The sequence below is a fragment of the Gekko japonicus genome, unplaced genomic scaffold, assembly GCF_001447785.1.
Source record: "Gekko japonicus isolate JY-2015 unplaced genomic scaffold, Gekko_japonicus_V1.1 scaffold96, whole genome shotgun sequence".
NCBI lineage: Eukaryota > Metazoa > Chordata > Lepidosauria > Squamata > Gekkonidae > Gekko > Gekko japonicus.
In genome coordinates this window covers 36095-58122 of record NW_015168048.1, presented here as the reverse complement: position 1 = coordinate 58122, position 22028 = coordinate 36095, and the positions used below count along the sequence as shown (strand labels likewise).

The window sequence follows — 22028 nt, the reverse complement described above, 5'->3', positions numbered from 1 at the left end:
GAGCATGCGCTTTGCGACTCCAGAGCCCACCCATTCATACAATCGCGAAGGCGAGCATGCGCAGACGAAGCCCTTTCCCTCCCATTCATAAAATAGCCATTTTCCCAGGCAGAAGTTGTTGCAATAGCGAAGCGAAGCGACGGCTGCTGCTGCTGACAGCGCAGCACTTGTAGGTCGTTCGCTGAGAGAAACGAGGGCTGTTTCGTGCCAATCCCCGGCCCCCCTTGCAGGTATAGCTGGTGATCTGTCTCGGATTTAGGATTAACTCGCCTTTTGAGAGATGATCTTGGCTGGATTATTTAAAGTAAGTGGGAAATTAATTTTTCTGGTTAATATACAACAAAGGGGGGGTGAAAGAAAAACCAAGCCCCCTCTTGGAGAAGGGGAACGTCTGGCTCCCTTTCTGGATGTCTTGCCCTGACCTTCTGTGGGGGATGCGTGGATCGTTCCCCACAAACGTCAGGGGCTTCCAGAGCGGTTTTGGGTGCCGCTCACGATCGGTGGGCAATTTGGCTTGGGGGTTCGCTCGTGCGACAGGGTTTCCATTGGCGCCCCTCTCCTCGAGACCGACCTTTTGGCCTTAGGACGGGGCAGCACAGACGGGCAGTTCAGACCCAGCTGGGGTTTTTGACATTCTTAGCGCGGCACTTCGGCGGCGGCCGGGGAGTGTCCCCACCCCTCACCCCTCTGTGAGGGGGATCTCGTTCCCTTTGCTAGGAGAGCGGTGGATTCAACCTCACGCGCCTCCGGACTGACACTCGGATCTGTGGTCGGGAGCCTGATCGACGATCTGTCCGCTTTCGCGGCGCTTTCCGCCTGTCTCGTTAGCCTGGAGCCTTGTCCATAATAGGGCACTTTTAGAGGCGAGCCGCTCGAGGGTCAGGCTCCTTCCCGCATGACCTTTGCTCTTTACAGTCGATTTCGTGTAACGATCCTGCACTGCCGCCGCCCCCTTCTCTCTCTCTCTCTCTGAGAAAATGTCTCCCCCACCTTTTCACCCCCCCTCCCCTCTCCCTTGTGGGGTTCTGTTCCTCCGGCTTTGAACTTCCAGATAAGCCGGGCTGCCGTCTGGGCTGGACTCGAACTGCGCAGGTTGGGTGCGCCAAGGTCTTGCTGTACCTGAGCGCTGCAAACATGGAGGGGGGGGGGCGGAGGAGAGGAATGGATCTGGCTGGGGCCTTCTCTGCCTATGGCGTAGCACAGATAAGGGGGAATGGGGCTGCGTGGGGCTGGAACCAGCCGTGGCGTCGGAGCCTGGAACCCACCGGGAGATGTTCACGACCTGCAGCTCGCCCACAGGAAATGGGAGGATGGATGCCAAAGGCGGGGGGGGGGCGATGCGTGGGGCTTGGGAATGCAGATCTGGTCAGGAAACGTGCAGTTGGGCCCGGCAAGGATTGGGGGGGGGGGAGGGAAGGAATGGAGTCTCCATCAGTCTCCCCCTCCCTTTTCTTTCCCTTGAGAGAGTGGCATGGGAGGGAGTGCCGGAAAGCCCAGTGTGGCGGCAGCTTCGCCTTCCCAAAGGGCCTGGGACTTCACTGTCATTCTCCAGGTATCCAGCGGCACTCAAGTGGAGGGATGTGTTTATAGATGATTTCCCAGCCCTCTCCCAAGGTTGAAGACATCCAGCTTCTTGCAGTGGGGCTCCTTTTCAATCACTGCTTTCCTTTCTTTCCTTTTTGCCATTAATGAGGTCAAATGCACCTCTGCCCTTTGCAGGTTCCAGCTCCCTTCCAGAGCACTCCTCCTCCACCCCCATCAGCGTGTTCAATATTTAACCTGACTTCCTTGATCTGGAGTCGTTAAAAGCAAGAGTGCTGTGAACTTGTGCCGCTGGATCAGAATGATCTTCCGACTGGCTTCCGTCCACCCCCCCCCCTTCAGGAATGAGGCAGGCAAAAGGGAGAGCCGCTGGGCTGATAGGATCTTCTCTGAGAGAACTGTGCTGCTTTCTGTAGGCCACTGCCACCCAGTAAGACACCTTTAAAACAAAAAACAACACACCCTTCTTCCCAGAAAAGGGACTGCATTTTAACCCTTGATTTTAAAGGGTAAAGCAAAAAAATATTTCTGTGAAGTGATAAAAAAAAGTCCGTTTATCTTTTACGGACGATTTATCAGGCACCATAAAATGGCTGCAGAAGCCTTTTCTGTTCTCCCACAATCAATCCTTATTTCCAGGCCTGGGCACAGACGGGAGCACCCACTGCACTAGGAAGTACTGAGAGCACCATTTACCAAATTCTTGCTACCGTTTCTTTCTTTATTTTGACAGATGGGATCCTGTAGCAACTGTAAACATGCTAAACTCAGAAGTAAATCCCACTAAACTGAATATCCTAGAATATGTTCTTAGAATTATTTCATACTGTTTCAAATAGCCCTGCAGCTCAATCACTAGCACAGAGCATTCAAGAAAATTCAGATGTTTGTTATGCTGCACTTAAGTGTGGTTGGTACAGATTAGTTCCCAGCGGGAGCTGGAAGGCTTCCATGCAGCAAGAAGTTTCAGCATTTTGAATTTCAGAAAAGAATGCCATTGTCCTCCTGGTCTAAGGCCCCTGCTTTAGAATTCACAAGCTCCATTTCTAGCTCTATCCTTAAGCACCGGTATTATTTCTTCTCAAGGACTGACGAGTCTAGCCTTACTGATCTGTTCAATATCCTTCCAAACACCAGGGTGTTGGACACAGGTACCTCCTGTGGACTTAGTAGGGTTTGTAAAGCCCTGAACAGTTAATGAAGAAATCTGAAACCCATTTGCTTAACTGTAGGATGTCTGTCCAAACCTCAAAAGACAGAATGTGGGTTGGAAGCAGGACTTTTATTATACACCTGCTGGTATTTTAAGCAAGCCCTTTTTGTTGTTGTTGCACAGAGTCTTTTAACACTCTCGGAGGTTGTGAAGGTGGATGCCGGGTTTTCCTTCCTGGCCCTTTACTTCTCCTGCAGTGCTTGAGTACTTGCTAACGACTGCTCACTTCCTGCTCCTAGCTTGGTCAGTCCAAGAGATTCTCTTTGGTTTTGTTCTTAGGAAAGGTGAGCTGAGACATTCTTTGGATGTTCTTCCAAGTTTCCTGCACAGGGATGTTCAGTATTCTGAATCTTTCTTATGCTAGAGGTTTCTTTTTCAAGCTCCAGTCCTCATGGTTCTCTCTAAGTGAAATTGGTGCTGTCACTTTGCTCAGTACGTGTGCCTTTCTTTCAGGGTGAGTCCATAGGGTCCTTCTTGTGTATTTAATGGGAACATTTTAGGTCTCTCGGCCCCAGGGTAAAACCAGCTCTCTGCAGAGGTATAAGTGGCAAGGAAACCCTTGGCAGCTCTGCAGAGCCAGCTGCTTCTCCCCTTTACTTCCAAGAGGTTTATCTGGCCAGTCACAGATGGGAGATGGCAGTCATGACCTCCCTCAAGAAATGGACCTTATTGGGGTGACAACCATCTGTTCAATGTTTTTTAACATCAACCTGCTTCCTCTTAACCTGCTATCTGTGTATAGCTTGACCATTCCTTGACCTCAGCTTAACATTTGAAAGGTAAGCAGCCTCCTGTTTCCATTATACCAGATTTTCAGTCAGAATTTGTTCAAAACAAGTGCTTCTCTTCAGCTTCTTTCCCTGTGGCTTTGCTTGTTTTTAGAAGTTCTTTGTTCAAGAGGAATGAATACTTTCTTATTTCCTTGCAATTCATGCCAGGATTCTCTGGGACATTCCACAAGAGCAGTTAAAGTTCCAAGCAATTTCACATTTACTGAAAGTTTCAGCTTTTTCTGGACCAGTTCTTTCTGGAGAGGGTAACCTAAAGGCTTCTAAGCTTCCTATTGCTAATATAATTTCTTTTAGGCTATCTTAAAATTAAGCACATGCTTAACTCTCCAACTGGAAATCAATGGGTCTTGGAACACCCTAACTTTGGCTAGGTCATGCTTCATGTGTTTTGGCTGGAATATTTCTTGGCCCAAAGTCCTGTTCATTGTGCAAACTTCTTACTATGACACAATAAGGAAATACACATCCAGATTTATTTCAAGTGGGAAGATGATTTCAGAAAAGAACGAAGTGGCTTCAGGAGAGTTGTTATTGCTATACTGATTTCTGTCTCCAGGCCTGCTATGTTCATTTGAAATCATTTTGGACATCATTTTCTCTGCTATGAAACTGTTGATCCTACTATCTCCTTGGGAATAAGTTGGACATTCAATGGGATTTACTCCCCAAGTATGAGTGCAGACTTCATATCCGTGGTTTGAAATTCCTGGATGGAAGTGTGTTCCAGAAAAAGTTTCAATAATGTGTCTCAGAAAAGGTACTTCAGCCAACTTAAGGAGATGGCACTTGAATGACCGGAGCCACATCTTGGTGAAACTTCGCAACACAATAAAGGAAAGACAATCACCTTGAATGGATGGGATTTCTCCGTTGGTGACAGGCACCTTTTTATTACAAGTGAACCTGCCTGAAACATTCTCCTAAGTCAGGTTTTAGCCTGTTTTTTTTTAAAGGATTGGGTGGTTGGATCAAGCCACAAGCAGCCACACAACACAGGCCATCTTTCAAGTAAAAATAAGGGTCAGTCTCTCTGGGAAGTTTGCTTTAAAAGAATCTTATTAATTTGTTGCCATAAAAGTGCTTGCTGGTCATCTCCTGGTTTTAAGCTGTACAGTAAATATAGGAGCAATGTTTCCTTTGCAAAGGGAACCAATTTTCAGTTAAATGTCCATCAACATGTGTTGATTTCACTGGTGGTAGTGGTAGTCTTGGGCACTGGGATAACTTCAGTTGGATAGTCCTCTTAAAACAACTACTGTGTCTACAGACCACCAAATATTGATTTACTTCATTAGTACCCTGCCTTTCTCCCCAATGGGGACCCAAAGTGACTTCCACCATTATCTTCTCCTTCATCTAAGCCTCATAACAACCCTGCGAGGTAGGTTAGCCTGAGAGATTGTGACTGGCCCAGGGTCACCCAGCAAGCTTCCATGGAAGAGTGGGGATTTGAACCTAGGTCTCCCAGATCCTAGTCTGATAGTCTAACCACCGTACCACACTGATACATAGTTACTTCACAGACTCTTGCCCATTTCAGTGGGATTCTGTGCAAGACCCACGTGAAGTGAATGGAGGCTCCACAACATCAGTGTCTGGTGGATTGCACCACTGTGTTTCCACAAACACCCCTTATTCCACTGAGGTTGGCTATTCAGTCAGTACTCTGGCAGTTAATGCACTTCTTTGTGGTTCAGTGTGGGTGTTAACTCTGCTAGTGGGTGTTCCCTGTTCAAAGTGCATTTTTTCTGAGTCTTCCCTTATTGTTGGATGTGCTTATTGTTTATGGTGAGTTCATACCTGTATCTGTAATGGAAAGAGCTTGTTCTCATTCAGTACTCACTGTATTAGTATAGGAACACTTAATGCTGTGGCACTGTTGAAACTAAGGAGGTGTAGACCGAGTAGTGAGTGCCTGAATGAGAGACTGCTGGCAGCCCGTGGAAGCTGCTATGAGCTTTTTAAAGGAAGGAAAGATGTAAAGAATAAAAAATAATAAGGTTTTTATACAGGCTAACAAATGCAAAGGTGGTTTTTTCCCCATTTTTGCAAGGGTATATCGCTATCTTAATATACTTTAAGGAAATTGCAGATGACCTAAATTCTTGGGAGAAAAATCCAAAGTGGGGATGTGTCCTTCCTATGCCTTTGTAAGCTGCCTCTTGCTGGTAAAATGTGGGTCATCAAACCATATAAGCTAGAGATGTGGCTGGGACAAAGAAAACATTACAAAGGGGCACCATGGGTTTAAAACTACTTCCTTGCAAGTGGACTGTATATGTCATGGATTCTGTTGGAGAGTAACAACCAGTTCCACTGGAAATCCTTATCTGTTTGTTTTAGTAGCACTGTCAAAATGGCTTACAATGAGAAGTTAAAACACACCACATATAATAAATAAATGCCCCGGTCACACGGCAAAGTTGCCGCGGGAGAGGCATGGATGGTGGGCGGATTATCCGGGTGCGATCACACCCCAACATCTGGGAAGTGGAGCGCACCCGTGGCTTACCGCCGACAATGCGAGTTAAAAAACTAGTACCTCCAAGGTACTAGTAAACGTTTGCTATGGGCTGCCTCCAGACCCCCGTGGTGTGATCGCGCCGGCATGCGGCATTCCCCTCCGGTCCCTCGTTTACCTGCCGGCGCCGAGGGAAGGACCGGTGGTGTGCCACTGGCGAGGCTGATCGCGTAATCGTGGATCAAACTGCGCCAGAGCAATTAGCCACACCTCCCCCCCGCGACATCCGGCCCGTGTGACCGGGGCCAAAGTATAGCAAAGAGAAAGAAAAAATAACTCATAAAGCTATCACAACCAAAATCTAGTATTTGCAAATACCAAAATAAAGCAGTCACAGAATATTTCTTACATAACCTCCAGCTAAACAAGGATGGTCTTCACTTGTTTTTGAAACGTAAAAGGGAGAAGGCCAAATGTACATACTAGGGAAGAAAGTTCCAAAGTCTGTGCAGCCACTTGAGATGGCCTATCATCCCCCCAAGTCTGATTATGGTAGAATATGGCACATGTCCTCTGGAACTAGCCTAGATATTCAAGTGGGTTCTTTTTGGAGAAGCTGGTACTTGAAGTATCCTGCACAAACAAGATTTTTAAGCAGGTCAAGAAACAAATTAGAAGCCAGAGAAACCAGGCTGAGAAGAGCACTAGTTTCTATTAATGGTTGGACAGCATCATTCTGCACCAACAGACACCTTTCCCAAGACAGCATATTCTAGTCCAGTCTGGAAGGCACAAGGCATACGTAACTGTGACTTCTCCAGGAAAGTTCATGTATTATGCTAATTTGGCAAAAGGTACTCTTGTTCACAAGCACATACTGGCCATTCAGGAGCTTTACTGAATGGAGATGCACTAAAACTATATAAGTCTTCAGGGAGAAAACCCATCAAAGACAGGCCAAACCCTACCTGCCTGATTGGTTGAACCCATGAACCAAAGTATGTCTGTCTTGTCAAGATTAGTTAGTTCTCATCCATTCTCTCACTTTGATACAATGTTAACGCAAATCCACAGTCTTCTTGGGCTCAGATGAAAAAGAGGTAGAACTGATCATCCCAACCCTTCTGACAACCTTTCCCAGCAGTATCCTATAGATGTTAAGTAGCAAAGAGATGAGGGAATTTTGTGGGACCCCCAGAGGTCAAAGGCTCTGGAAAAGAAAAGCAGTTTCCTAATATTACCTTCTGCACCTGACTCTCCAGGAGAGACTGAAATCATCTTCTAATCTCACCTCAGCTACATAGTCCAGAAGGATACTATGGTCAGCAATACTGAAACTCATTGAACAGTCCAAGAGAGCCACCATGGATCTCCTCTCTGACTCTCTGACTGACTGGCATACATGTTTATTAACTGTTTTCAGACTCTAATTTATAGCACCATTGTAATGAGTCAAATCATCAAGGGCTGTAACTTGAGGACTGATGAAACTCCAGAAAACTCCTCTAGATTATTACTCCTCATCTCTAAATCTTTGTGCTTAAATACAGTGCTCATAAGCACTGTAGTGTGTTAGATCCCCACCTGGAAGAGAATTATGAAGTTCAGGTGACAGTCTCCTAATTATGGTGACCACCCAAATCATGTCATCATATCACATGGAAGACTTTAGAGGGCTGCTGTAATCATTAGGAAAATAGACACCTTTTCCTCTGAGTTCTATCCCCTAATCCTACTCAAGTATATAAAATCATAAGTACTAATGACTAAATGTATTGCCACACAGCATGGCCCAATTAAATGCCTTTTATATATTGCAGTGCTCTGCATATACCTTAATACCATGCTTTAAATATCAGGGGTCTATGTTTTTATTTAAAATATTTTAATGTATTTTTTCTATACAGTTTAGGGTTCCTATGGCAGTGAACAATCAAAAACACTAAAACAAGCTTTTAAAACACATAATATTATAATAAAAACACAACAATTAAACAAAATGCATATGCAGGAAGGAGTGTCAGTGAGGGGAAAGCAAATGAAACAGTGAGTCTTCACTCACTGGCAGAAGACCGTGATTGTCCCTGGCAAGGGAATTCCATAATTTTGTGCCTTGGCTGAGAAAGCCATTTCTTAGGTTGTCACCCATCTAATCTAGCCTCAGGCAGTGAGGGCAATCAAAGAAGGGCCCCTGAAGATGACCACAGTGTTCATGTAGGTACATAAGGGAGTAGGGGGTCATTAATGTATGTTGATCCCAAGCCATATAGGGATTTAAATGTCAATACCAGTACCATGAATTGGGTCTGGAAGCTAACTGGGATCGAGTGTAGGCAGAACAAGATTGGAGTGATGTGATCCCTATAACTGCATTCTGGCTGCAGTGTTCTGTACACTCTTCAAGGGTAGCCCCGTGCACAGTGCATTGCAGTAGTCTAATCTAGATGTTACCAGGACGTATACCACAGTGGCAAGATCTTTTTTGTCCAGGAAAGGCGGCAGCAGGCTCATGAACCAAAACCGATGAGAGGCTCTTCTGGTCACCACTGCCATCTGCTTATCCAACAAGGTACCCCAGCTCTAGCAGCACCTCTAAGCTACAAACCTGCTATTTTAGGGAGAGTGCAGCTCCATTCAGGGCAGGAAACACATCAGTTCCTGAACCAGTCCTTCCACCCAGCAGTAGCACCTCTTTTCTTTTGTCAGGATTAAGTTTCAGTTTATTAGTTCTCGTCCATCCCAAAACTGCCTCCAGGCACCAGTTCACACCTTCCCTGGGACCTGGTAGAACAGTAGGAAGGGATACTGTTCTGTTTTCCTTTTTTCCCTGTCTGGCATACCATAGAGCCCAGAATTTCTTCATCAGGCCCTGGTCCTCTAAAACACTCACGGCTTGCAAGGAGCGTTAAATCAGCATGCTGCGACTGAACACATCCACATACAAACCTTTACAGTAAGCTAAGGCTTGTAGTTCCTGCATAAAACCCAGATCTCTTAACTGAGGCTGAAGCACACACTATGAAAAGGCCTAGTCCATATGCTGCATGGAATGATAGAATCTAATGTTTCTGATAAGCGTAATAGTTTCCTTGCTCGTTTGTTTCTTTGTTCGTAATAATTTCCTTTTCAAATGTGGACAGCTACATGCCTCTTAAAATAGTACGTACCCTGAAACTAAGCAGGCATGAGAGTCATGGGAACCCCATGTACACACTCCAAGCAGTTGGAGGGACAGATGGAACACAAACGTAACCCCGTAAACAATGCATTATGTAGATAACTGAGGGGCAGTGACACATAGTTCTTGGAACAGTCTGGAGATCTTCTCAGGTGACAGCTGCTGTATGAAGGGGGGAATTTAACTGGATGTTGCAGGGGAGAGTCAGCATGCAGTTCTTTTTTTAAGGGTAGTTTCAAACTTGCAGCATTAGCACATAGCTCAATCAGTGGTTCTGGTTCTTTGCCGCCCTGAGCCAAATGGGTAGGGCGGGATACAAATCCCATAATAAATAAATATAAAATAAAATAATGCCCCCAGGGCATTCGGAAGGAGGCAAACTGTGGACACTGATGGCTGTAGGGTTTAGGCAGCTCCTTCTCCCACTAGTGTTGGTTTCTGACAACCAGCAGAAGAGAGGTGAGTTTATACCATTCACCCTGATTTGAGGATAAACTCCTAGATCCCTCCTCTCCCCCACCCATCACCAAGGCTCTTTAAAAAAAATAGCACATTGCAAATAGGAATCAAAGCTGCCATGATCAAATCTACTGAAAAGGAATCATGGCATCGGGCACAAGCATAAAGCTCTCATTAAATATACATTTGAAATCCATATACTATATACATATACATATACCATGAACATATACATATACCATGAACCCTCCCCAGTGGGGAGGACGGGGTACAAATCAATCAATCAATCAATAAACAAATCTATATAAATAAAGTTGCATTGTCTAGATTGTTATTATTCAGTCTTAATGTTTTACTTGTGGCTTTGGGGACACTTGATGGTGATACTGTGTTCTTGGAAGGAAATAGTAGATAAAAGGTTGTCTCAGTCCTCCCTGGACATTTCAAAGCCTAGAATGTCAAGCAGACAATGTCAGGCTGAAACCCACCTCCCCATTGTGTCACCTCTTCCAACTACTGGGAAGGTTTTGTTTAAGCCAGGGGATTCTCATACTTACCTGCAGGGCTTTTTTTGTAGAAAAAGCCCAGCAGGAACTCATTAGCATAATAGGCCACACCCAACAGCAGAAACTTATTAGCATATTAGGCTACAGCCCTGACAGCACAGCTCATTAGCATATTAGGCCACACACCCATGTTACCAGAAGTGTGGTAATCCAGCCACGCCCACCTTTTGCTTCTTATTCTGTTGTCCTTGTTTGTGGTCAAAACCCAGGGCTTTTTTTTGTAGCAGGAACTCCTTTGCATGTTAGGCCACACACCCCTAATGTAGTCAATTCTAATGCATTTCTGCTGTTGGGTGTGGCCCATTATGCTAATGAGTTCCTGCTGGGCGTGGCCAACTTGGGAGCCAGCCGGAACTCTGTTCCTGTGCGTTCCTGCCCCAAAATAGCCCTGCTTACCTGTGTTTAAATCTGCTCTTGGATGGCTGTGTGTTTAGACTGTGGTAGTAAATAAGTACAACTGCAATAGTCTTATTGGCCACAGACCTATCTGAAGTTCAACCACACAGAATTAAAATGTATTTTATGTTCTAATAAAAAGATATGTGCTTTAACTTTTTAAACAATTAGCCCCCTGTATCTTGCCTAACATTTTCTGACCTAAATACATTGCATTTTTGTTTGTTTAAAGATCCCCATATGAAACTTTCCTAAATCCATCTTTATTGACAGCGAGGTTTTAATTGTTGATTGTGGGTGTGAGTTTGTGTGCTTTTTAAATAACTGAGTATTTTGTAGAGGTTTCATGTGGATTTCAGGCTTTTTTAAATCTCTGTTTCAATGGAACTGGATTTTTGCCCACAATTAACATCTGTGGGGTAAGGCCAGCCTAACTGACATCGCATTTACCATCTTGTGGAGTCCAGAGACTGAGATCTTTAGGTGCACCTTTACATGGCATGCCATTGTGATTTAATACTGTTAGCACTTTAATTTTAAATTGTTTAACTATTTAGGTGTTTTAACTGTTTAATTGTTCGATTGTTTTTAACTGTTTATGATTTTGGCGCACTATGCCAAACATTGTTAGCTGCCCTGAGCCTGCTTGCAGGGAGGGCGGAATATAAATTTAATAAATAAATAATTAAAAAAAAACCACAATAACACTGGGGGGTGGAGAGAAAATAACACTGAAAGAAAAAAACGAGAAAAGTGAAAGTATAGTCTGACACTGGCCTAAAGAGAAAAGATACTAGAATTTACTTACCCGTACACTAGAAATATCCCTGACCTGAATAGTCCAGGCTAGCCTGACCTTGTCAGATCTCAGAAGCGAAGCAGGGTTGGCCCTGGCTACTATTTGAATGGGAGACCTCCAAGGAATACCAGTGTAGTGATGCCAAGGCAGGCAATGGCAAACCACCTCTCAATGTCTCCTGCCTTGAAAACCCCACGAGATTATTTGACTGCATATCTGTCTGTCTGCCTCTCTGTCTGTCTTTCTATCTATCTCCATCCATCCTCCATCATCCATGTATCTGTCCATCCATCTATCAAGAGAGAGAGGCTAGACATAACTTCTAGTCCATTCTTAGATCAGCATAAAGAATGTACTGTCTGTGTTCCAATCGGGGGTGCCAACTCTGAGTAAAGAAATACCTGGAGATTTGGCAGAGGGTGGGGAGGGTGAAGTTTGGGAAGGAGAGGGAGCTCAGAAGAGATATGATGCCATACAGTCCACCCACTGAAGGTGCCATTTTCTCAAAGGGAATTGATCTCCATGGTCTATAGATGGGTTATAATTCTGAGAGAACTCTGAGTCACACCTGGAGGTTGGTAACCCTGGTTCCAGTATGCATAAGAACATAACAGATGCCAATGTTGGATCAGGCCAAAGGCCCATCCAGTCCAACACTCTGTGTCACACAGTGGCCAAAAATACCAGGTGCCATCAGGAGGTCCACCAGTGGGGGCGGGACACTAGAAGCCCTCCCACTGTTGCCCCCCCCACCCCGGCACCAAGAAGACAGAGCATCACTTGCCCCAGAGTCCCTATCCATACCTTGTGGCTAATAGCCACTGATGGACCTCTGCTCCATATGCATCTAATTCCCTTTTGAAGCCGTCCATGCTTGTATCTGCCACCACTTCCTGTGGCAGTGAATTCCATGTGTTAATCACTCTTTGGGTGTTTAACTGTATAAACTGTCTTTATACTGTGAGGTGACCATGAAAAGTAATGTACGGTTTGACCTAGCTAAGAATTGAGTCCCTGAGCCTAGTTGCATTTCCAGAGTTGAAAGCCAAGCAGTGCTGATTCAGTTTCGCTTGAGCCACTTCCCACTTCAGACTGAAGGTGTCCTTCGCTTTACATCATCAGATCCAAAGATGCTGCGCTTGGGTTGTCACAGAATTTTTGATCACAATAAAACAAAACTCATTTTATTCCTTCTTCCATACAATTATCGTATCCCATACATTATTAAATGAATAGAGTGGAAGCAGAGGTCATTTCGGGGGGGAACGCGGGGGAACACAGTTCCCCCGGGTGAGGTGCAGGGGGGCGGGGCACATGATGAAGCCCCGCCCCCTGCTTCCGGCCACCCCGCTTCCAGCCCTCATTCAGCCAGGAGGAGGCAGAAGAAGAGGGAGGGTAAGTTGCTTCCTCCCCGCCTCTTCCCACCCCTGCCTGCCTGGGGCCAGGGAGGGCCTTGGCGGGGCTTCCTTGAACCCCCGCTGGCCTTGCAGGTCCACTGCCGGGCGCCTGATGTCAGGGGGTGTGGCATATGCTAATGAGTTATGCTAATGAGTTCCCCTAGCTCTTTTTCTACGAAATGACCCCGGAGTGGAAGGTTGATGAGAGCTACAACCAGGGCTATTTTGGGGCAGGAACGCACAGGAACGGAGTTTCGGCTGGCTCCCAAGTTGGCCACACCCAGCAGGAACTCATTAGCATAATAGGCCACACCCAGTGGCAGGAACTCATTAGGATTGGCAACATTAGGTGTGTGTGGCCTAACATGCAAAGGAGTTCCTGCTCCAAAAAAAGCCCTGGGTTTTGACCACAAACAAGGACAACAGAATAAGAAGCAAAAGGTGGGTGTGGCTGGATTACCACACTTCTGGTAACTCGAGGGTGTGGCCTAATATGCTAATGAGCTCTGCTGTCATGGGTGTGGCCTAATATGCTAATGAGTTCCTGCTGGGCTTTTTCTACAAAAAAAGCCCTGGCTACAACTGTGTAAACCCACTTGGATCTGTCGAAGCAGTCAAGTCACTGGGATAGCGTCCTCTTCCTGTTGTAATCTGTGTGTGTGTGAGAAGTGCCACCATGTCGCAGCTGATGTATAATGTCTCTCCCCACCCCCCACCCCGTAGGGTTTTTAAGGCAAGAGACAAGCAGAGGTGGTTTTCCATTGCCTGCCTCTGTGTCTCGACCCCGAACTTCCTTGGTGGTCTCCCATCCGGATACTAACCAGAGCCAACCCTGCTTAGCTTGCAAGTTCTGAAAAGATCAGGCTAACCTGGGCCATCCAGGTCAGGGCACCATAAACTGTACTGACATGAAATTCCTGGCCAGGGGAAGCTGGTTCTGCCAGTAGGAACTGGCTGTGCACAGCACAGATTAGCTGGCACCAGTCACGTCACCTCCCCTTCTCAGGACATTTTCCTCTTAAAGCAGGAAATGAATACTGAAATCAGTAAAACCTTCCTGCAATACTTAAAAAAGAATTAGAGCTTTACAGCATTCCTGGATATGGGGTGGTGGTGCAAGATGAACAATTAACTTTATGGATAGGCAGTAGTTGGCCATCCATTTGCTGGGACATTGTGGAGAGTGGAGGAAGCCAGGCTTGTTCCATGTGACTAAAAAAAAAAAAAAATCCAAAAGTACATCTGCATAGGCACAATTCACCCAAAGTGAAACATATTTTTAAGTCCCGTTGTTTTCAGGGTGTGTGTATGTTGAGCTCTCTCTTTAAAGAAAAGGCAATTCAACAGTGCAATCCTAAACAGAATCAGACCCTTCTAAGCCCATGGACTTCAATAGATTTAGGAGGGTGCAATTCTGCTTAGGGTGGCAGTACAAACTACTGAACTTTAGCTGTATAATGCTGCATCTACTTCATCCTTTGAATTATTTCCTCTTTTTTCCCTGGACATCAGTTATAGTATATTCATTTTGCCTTTCCACTTGTTTAGATATTCATAGACAAAGTGTTATTTCTCCTCCTTTAATCAAGTCTCCGCTTCCATGAATGTCAGCAGCCTCTCTTCTTGACCTTAACCAGGAATGTTCTTGGGTCTGCTGCTTCTTTAAAATGATTATATATATATAATTAATAAATAATATAAAGGTCACGGTGAGGAAGTGGCAGCTCTACCAGAAAACAATGTGTACTCTCTAAATTTGAACCAAGTTGTTTCCGTTCTTTGATTTAAGTTTAGTTGCTTCCTGTGGTTTCGTGTCCTACACTACAGCTGAATCTCTGGATGGGCTCCAGTATAAATTGCACTCTTCCAATGAAATTAGAGACTAGCAATAGATGGGTCAGCTAGTAAACAGCATTTAAACCAAATATTATGCTGCTTGGTGTTTGGATGAAAATAGTCTGAATGTTTAAAGGAGCCTGTGCCCTCCGCTCTGATTTTCTCATCCCAGTCACTAAAAGTCTGTTCTCACACATTCTCTGTCTACTCTCTGAAGTTACTCCAGTGCATCCAGTGCAACAGTGCTTTTAGAACTTAAACCTTAGAAATATGTTTTTAAGAAATTCTGCTTATTTTGATTGCCAGAGGACTGATAAGTGGCAGGAACCAGTTTTAGATGCATAACTGACCAATGTGAAGCGACATAAAGTTGGGAGGGAGTCTACTATGTCGCTGTCCCAAGTGAATAGGCCTTTCTGATTCCCCAGGACAGAGCTAAAATAAAAAACTGCTATGGGAAAGTGCTTAATTCTGACTATTTCTTTGGATGCAAATTTATATGTGGCAGTGTAGATTCTACATGTAAGGAAAAGCTACTGAACACGATCAGTGTGAGCATAAAGGGGTCTTTGTACTTCAAGAAACAGGGATTCTGTTCATGCATTTGTGTGAAGACTGACAATTAGAGACACCAGTTATTCCACTAAGTAGATATCTAGAAATACGAGGAAACAGCTTCTGTTGAGGTTTCAGGGGTCAGGTCAATTTTGTGCATTTTACAACAGATAATTTTTCTGACTCTCTTGCATGTGTTTTAGTGGATGTCTTAATATGTTTTCAAGTTGCTTTCTGGTAAAGCAAGGTGCATGTTCAAGGTGACAGGAAAATCTACATAGTGCGGATTGGTGGCAACTCGTGCTCTCTACCAAACTGAGTTGCGCTGTAGGGTTGCCAGCTCTGGGTTGAGAAATCCCTATAGATTTTGGGATGGAGCCTGGGAAGGGTGTGGTTTGGAGAGGGAAGGGGCCTCCGTGGGGTGCAATGTGCCACAGAGTCCACCCACCAAAACTGCCACTTTCTCCAGGGGAACTGGGCTCTGTGGTCTGGAGATCAGCTGTAATTCCAGGAGGTCTCATGCATTTGTGTGAAGACTGACAATTAGAGACACCAGTTATTCCACTAAGTAGATATCTAGAAATACGAGGAAACAGCTTCTGTTGAGGTTTCAGGGGTCAGGTCAATTTTGTGCATTTTACAACAGATAATTTTTCTGACTCTCTTGCATGTGTTTTAGTGGATGTCTTAATATGTTTTCAAGTTGCTTTCTGGTAAAGCAAGGTGCATGTTCAAGGTGACAGGAAAATCTACATAGTGCGGATTGGTGGCAACTCGTGCTCTCTACCAAACTGAGTTGCGCTGTAGGGTTGCCAGCTCTGGGTTGAGAAATCCCTATAGATTTTGGGATGGAGCCTGGGAAGGGTGTGGTTTGGAGAGGGAAGGGGCCTCCGTGGGGTGCAATGTGCCACAGAGTCCACCCACCAAAACTGCCACTTTCTCCAGGGGAACTGGGCTCTGTGGTCTGGAGATCAGCTGTAATTCCAGGAGGTCTCCAGGCCCCACCTGCAGGTTGGCAACTGTGTGTTGAAGTTTCTGTGTGTCTCCCCCCCCCCGACTCTTTTCTCTTCCCCCTTCACAACTCTTAACTTGTCATGACCCATTCAAACCCTAATCCCTTTCTGTCAGGCAGACAAATCGTGTTTCCTCCTATGAATTTATAGTTTCCGCTATTAGCACTGGCCACAAGATTTTTTTACATACCACCTTCAAGATTTTTTCCCAAACACAATTTATCCCTCTTTTAAAAGCCCACTATGTTGCTCATTATTGTAGCAGAGAGGAAATGAAATACTTATTAAACAGAATCTGCATCTAACAGCATCTGACGTCTGAGTCAGTTCCTGCAAAGAGGCCAGTGGGCCTGAATTTCCCATTCCCCACAGGGACACAGGCTATTTTGAGCCCTTGAGGTTGCAAATGGGGAGGGGGTTTGTAGTCCTGCATTTTCAAGCTGCTCCCAGTTTGCAAACCTTTCCAGCCATCAGGTGCCAGCCCTCAGAAATTGAAAGGAGGAGGGAAAGCCACATCACTCCAGGGCAAAAGCCAAGGCCTCTTCAAGCTTAGATCCCCCACTGCCCACCCATCCTCTTCTGTACTTTGTTGCTTTCAGCAGGGCTGGGATGCAATCATGTCTCTTTGCTTTCTGCCAAAAGCTACACAAGTAGCTCTGGTAAAAGAGGACCTTGGAAAAGCCAGGAAAGGGGTTTTGTGTGGGAGACAAAAAGAAACTGCCCTGTCTTCTTCCTGAAGAAGCCCAACTCTTCTTTAAGCCCAAGGTTTGAGATACTCAGTTAGCAAAAGCCAAATCCCTGCTGCTGTCCATTTAGAGCACAATGTCTGAAGATTCAGATTGCACAGGAAGAGGCTCGCTCTTTGCTGTGCTAAACTAAGGCGGGGATACAATAACTGCTAAACAAGGATCTAAGGCTTCAGTCAGTCACCTGCAGAAGAGTCACTTGAAGCACCATTCTCCCTCCCCCCCCTTAATGCTAATGTGCACTGCCTTAATCTGTTAGCAAACAATAAACACTGTGCAGCTTGTTCTGTTCCTGGGAAACCTGTTTAAGGCCTGCTTCAGTGCTGCTCTTTTTTACAGTTGAGAAGTGAGAGTATGCTACCTCTTCTCTGATGTTATGCCTAAGTTATGCATCTCATATTCACAATTTCCCCCATTTTTTCCCCAAGGGAAAGCATTGTGCAAACTGGGCCATTGTGCATATACAGTGCAATCCTGTGCAGAGTTATTGTAGTGTAAGACCATTGATTTCACTGGTTTTAGATTGGCACCACTGTGCAGAATTGTATTGATAGGCCTGTGAGTAGAGCACCCCCACAGACACACTTCATGTAGATGCACAGGCAAAGGCTGTTCTCTACCAAAGAGCAGTGTCCCATATAAGCACATGAGCTGGGCCACAGATCAAACATTGTGAAAACCTTTCATGTATGTGAAGAACAGATTTTTATTTACTCTGTGCCCTCTGAAGAGAGCTGACACCTACTGTGATTTTTGTAGATTCATCTTCAGCAATAGACTTGAGGCCAAACTAGGAAAGATGCTGGAAATTAAAGGTAGAGATGTTCCAATTTTTTAAAACGTTATTTCTTTTGAATAGTTAATGTGCAGGGGCCCAGTTTTTATTGGGATCATGGGTGTGTGTGTTTGTGTCAGGATTAAACTTTTCCTGACCTGTAATGACCCTGTGGGGTTGCTACATAACATAATGGGGAACGTTTATCAATGGGGGGAAGTGTATTTACTGAAGTACCTTCCCTGCCAGAATTTTATGCTCTATCAGCTGCTCCTAAGAATCTAAATTTTAGGTCCTGGGGATCAACGGGGGGGGGGGGGGGGGGGGGAGGAGCCAGCCTTGGGTGGCTTGTTTACTAAAAGTGTTTGAATGTAGGCCAGTCACTCAAAGGTTTGAACTTGGCGTCTCCCCTTTCCGTTGCCACGAAAAGGAAGAAAATGGGAATTTAATACAGCATGCATAGGTGCACAAGAAGTTAAGTGTTTGGCATGAACATCTCTATTTGAATAGCATCTCTATTTGAATAGTCTGTAGACTTTAGTGTTGGATTGGTTATCTTATGATGCATATTCTTGTTTACCTGATGGATTGGCTGTTCTCTACCTCCCTCCCCATAAGCTATCCTTACCCACCCCATGTTACATGACACCAGAGCATGTGTGTGGTGGCTCTACCACGTTTCCTTCTAGTTAATTATTTCCAACCACTTACTAGACAGAGGCTTGTGCCCACCTAGATGTCAAGATCATAGATCTTTTGGAGAATGCCAAGATCATAGGTGTTCTGGGGAATGCCACCATCATAATTCATGTGAGTTACACAAATAGTGGTAGAAGAAGAGTAGGTTTTTATACCCCACTTTTCTCTACCTTAAGGAGTCTCAAAGCAGCTTACAGTCACCTTCCCTTCCTCTCCTCACAACAGGCACCTTGTGAGGTAGGTGGGGCCGAGAGAGTTCTGAGAGAACTGTGACTGGCCCAAGGTCACCCAGCAGGCTTCATGTGGAGGAGTGGGGAATCAGACCCGGTTCTCCAGATTAGAGTTTGCTGCTCTTGCTGACTCTCTGGTATTGCAACTGACTCCATTGTCACCTCTAAACAGCTGAAACAATAAGACTTTATTGGCGCAGTGACAGTAGCAGCTAATGTTTGAACTATTTTGCTTTTCTCCCTCCCCTCCATCTCTCTTTTAGGACACTTAAAAGCAGGGTTCCCCAGTGCTGAAGAACAGCTGGAGCGATGGAGCCTCGAATGCCTCACAGCATTACTGTGGCTCCCAATTCCACCATGGTACAGCCACTCCTGGACAGTCGTATCCCCTACGGCAGATTGCAGCATCCTCTGACCATCCTGCCCATTGACCAAATGAAGACCACACACATTGAGAATGACTACATTGACAACCCCACTCTGGCCCAGCTGGCTGCTCAGAAATATCCCAGGGGCCACCACGAAACCACTCACCCGCCGAGGTGTGAGCAAGACATCACTCACCCATGGATTTCTTTCAGCGGGCGACCCAGCTCCATCAGCAGCAGCAGCAGCACATCTTCAGATCAAAGGCTTTTGGATCACATGGTGCCAGCACCGGTGGCCGACCAGTCCTCCCCAAGAGCTGTCCGGATACAGCCCAAAGTGATTAACTGCAAGCCCCTCGACCTCAAGGGGCCCACGTCTCTGGAGTTGGACAAGCACTTTTTACTGTGCGAAGCCTGTGGGAAATGCAAGTGCAAGGAATGTGCCCTGCCAAGGACTTTGCCCTCCTGCTGGGTCTGCAACCAAGAGTGCCTCTGTTCCGCTCAGAACCTGGTCAATTACTCGACCTGCATGTGTCTGGTGAAGGGCATCTTCTACCACTGCACCAATGAGGATGATGAAGGTTCCTGTGCGGACCACCCCTGCTCCTGCTCTCACTCAAACTGCTGCGCCCGGTGGTCTTTCATGAGCGCGCTCTCCCTGGTTCTGCCATGTCTGCTGTGCTACCTGCCTGCTACTGGTTGTGTGAAACTGTCACAGCGATGCTATGACCAAGTGAGTCGGCCTGGATGTCGGTGTAAAAACACGAACAGTGTGATCTGCAAAACGTCCCCTGAAGGGAAAGTTGGCAGCAAACCAGAGAAGCCATTTTGATTTCCAGGGAGAGGGGTGGGGGTGGGACGTGTAGAAAAACTGCAGGAAGGAGTTTCATAACCTGTGTTGCTCATAGAACGTGTGTCAGCCTTTTGCGTTCAACAAAGAAAGGGGAAAAAAGACACCTCTTTCCTGGACCCAAAGCACTTTGAATAATTCAGGGCTGTGGAAGTGGAGTGCGGAAGGCGGCTTCTTAATTATTTGCAGAGCAAAGGCAGAAACTGACCACACAGAACAGCTTGGCTTCTTTCTCTTTCTGACTTCTAGTGCTGGCTGTTTGCTAAGTTGACAGACTACAATAACATTTAACAGATAGGTTTGGTAGGTACATCTGGAGCTGCAGCAGGATTCCTATTTCTCGAACGCTGTCCAGTTCAGAACAGGGAGCTTTCCCCCATCTAACTTTTATTTATTACCTGGAGGCTGTTATCAGTAAAACGCTCAACTTTCTCAGCACTTCAAGAGGAGCAGTTGTCTGCTATCTCCTCCCTGCTGTCTCCTCTCTTTTCATATACAAAAGTGGCTGTCTAAAAAACCCCAGTAGTATTTTTGATTAACGGTCCCTTTCAGCTCTGTCTTGAGCAGAGATTGGTAGGATGGAGACACCAGCTGAGGAAGCTCTTCTGCTGATTGCTACAAATCAAGCCACAGTTCTAGGCATATCTGGTTGAAAGCTGGCAGTCCTACCCCCCTTTTCATTTAAACCCACCTTATTCGTTGTTAATTTGAAAGCATGAGGCAGCAGGGAGTGGGAATTGCATGCTTTGCTCTTAACATCCACACCTCCAGCTTAATGTCTTCCTAGAACTTTACATGCATTTGGCTCTGTGTGCATAAAGCATTCTGTGCAGTTCTGGATCATGCAGAGACTTCTATGCACACATGGTACAGGCTCTGTGCAGACAGTAAGTTGAAGGTGTGGACATTTGCAGAACACATCTCCCACCCCTTGAAGTAATGTCTAAACGTAACTAAGGGTTTCCATCTGACATTACTTTCTCTCATTAAATATAATTGGGGAGGGGGAATGTGTGTAACTTTACCATTGTCTCAAACCTATGACCACTTAGTTGGAGATGTTCTACTGACTTCAGTGAAACTACTCCAAAGGAAGCAGGCTGGAGACTGCAGTGCAAAGCTTTGATTCCCAAGAATCCAGCAGGACTTGCAGCCAAGGCCCCAATAGTTCAGCATAACGGTCAGCAACAGGAATGCTTGAGCTACTTGGCCCCTTCAGTACCTAATGAATTCTGAGCCTAGACTTTGCCTCAGTAAGCTCTGTTACATGATCAGACAGCAGGTTGTCCCTCACAAACAAGAATTTGCTAAAGCCAAAGCAGATGTCAGGGCACCACTCTCACTGACATTTTCACATTGAACTGAAGCAATTCCATACTTAATCACCTTTAAGCTACACATAAGTATTTGCAGAATCTGAAGCTGAACCAAGAAATGGTCTTCTCCATCCTCCACCGTGCACTTGCAAAATCAATGCAAACTGTGCGAAATGTACAAATTGTTCGTTTTGAGTCAGTATTGGTGCAAACCAAGGTCCCATGAAACAAATATAATCAGCACAATGTCGTTTGCTCAGAATATTTACATTCTTTCACTTATCACTGCCACTAAACTTTTGTCTCTGTAGAATAGCAGAGGAATTACTACACACCATCTCTTCTATACTTGGAAGAAGTCAAAGTGGATTTCATAAGGAATAGTTTCACAGTTTTCAGTAGCCACTTGTTTTAAATATCCATACAGTAGCAGGGTTGCATTCGAATAGATGCAGTTTCTTTCTCCTATTTTGGTGGTGGGAGGGTCTGTGACTTTTAATATTTTGTCAGGAGAGAAAGGTATTAGCCTTTATACAATGATCAGTACTGCCTTCCCTTCAACCCAAAGATATTTGGTAATATAACAAATCAAATTGGGTGGGGGGGAGCTTACCTTTTTCAAAAAACCTAGACTCTGGTGGTTTATTTTGTATTTGGGATTACTGCACAGCCTGACTGACAAATTCCCTGCTTTAATTAAGCAAGCAGTTGGCAAACCCATTTTGTGATCTCCAGAAATGACATTTGCTTCTTTGTAATTAAAAAGCCAAAACTTTACCTACAGGAGGGAGCTGTCTTTTTTAATGGGGGGAGGGAGAGAAATTTGTTTGCTTTTACT

The 22028-nt window shown here is 45.3% G+C and overlaps 1 protein-coding gene across 1 annotated transcript; it reads left to right on the top strand.

Annotated features, from left to right (window-relative positions):
• The first annotated feature begins 138 nt into the window (after positions 1 to 138).
• On the top strand, positions 139 to 20743 carry SPRY4 (sprouty RTK signaling antagonist 4). The gene is made up of 2 exons (XM_015414324.1): positions 139 to 304; positions 18920 to 20743. Exon 2 carries the CDS (start codon positions 18966 to 18968, stop codon positions 19854 to 19856), a length of 891 nt encoding a protein of 296 aa, XP_015269810.1. The 5' UTR covers positions 139 to 304; positions 18920 to 18965; the 3' UTR covers positions 19857 to 20743.
• The last annotated feature ends 1285 nt before the right edge of the window (positions 20744 to 22028 follow it).

What these genes read in the sequence shown, in the direction of transcription:
- SPRY4 (XM_015414324.1), top strand. Translation starts at nt 18,966, where the DNA reads ATGGAGCCTCGAATGCCTCACAGCATTACTGTGGCTCCCAATTCCACC.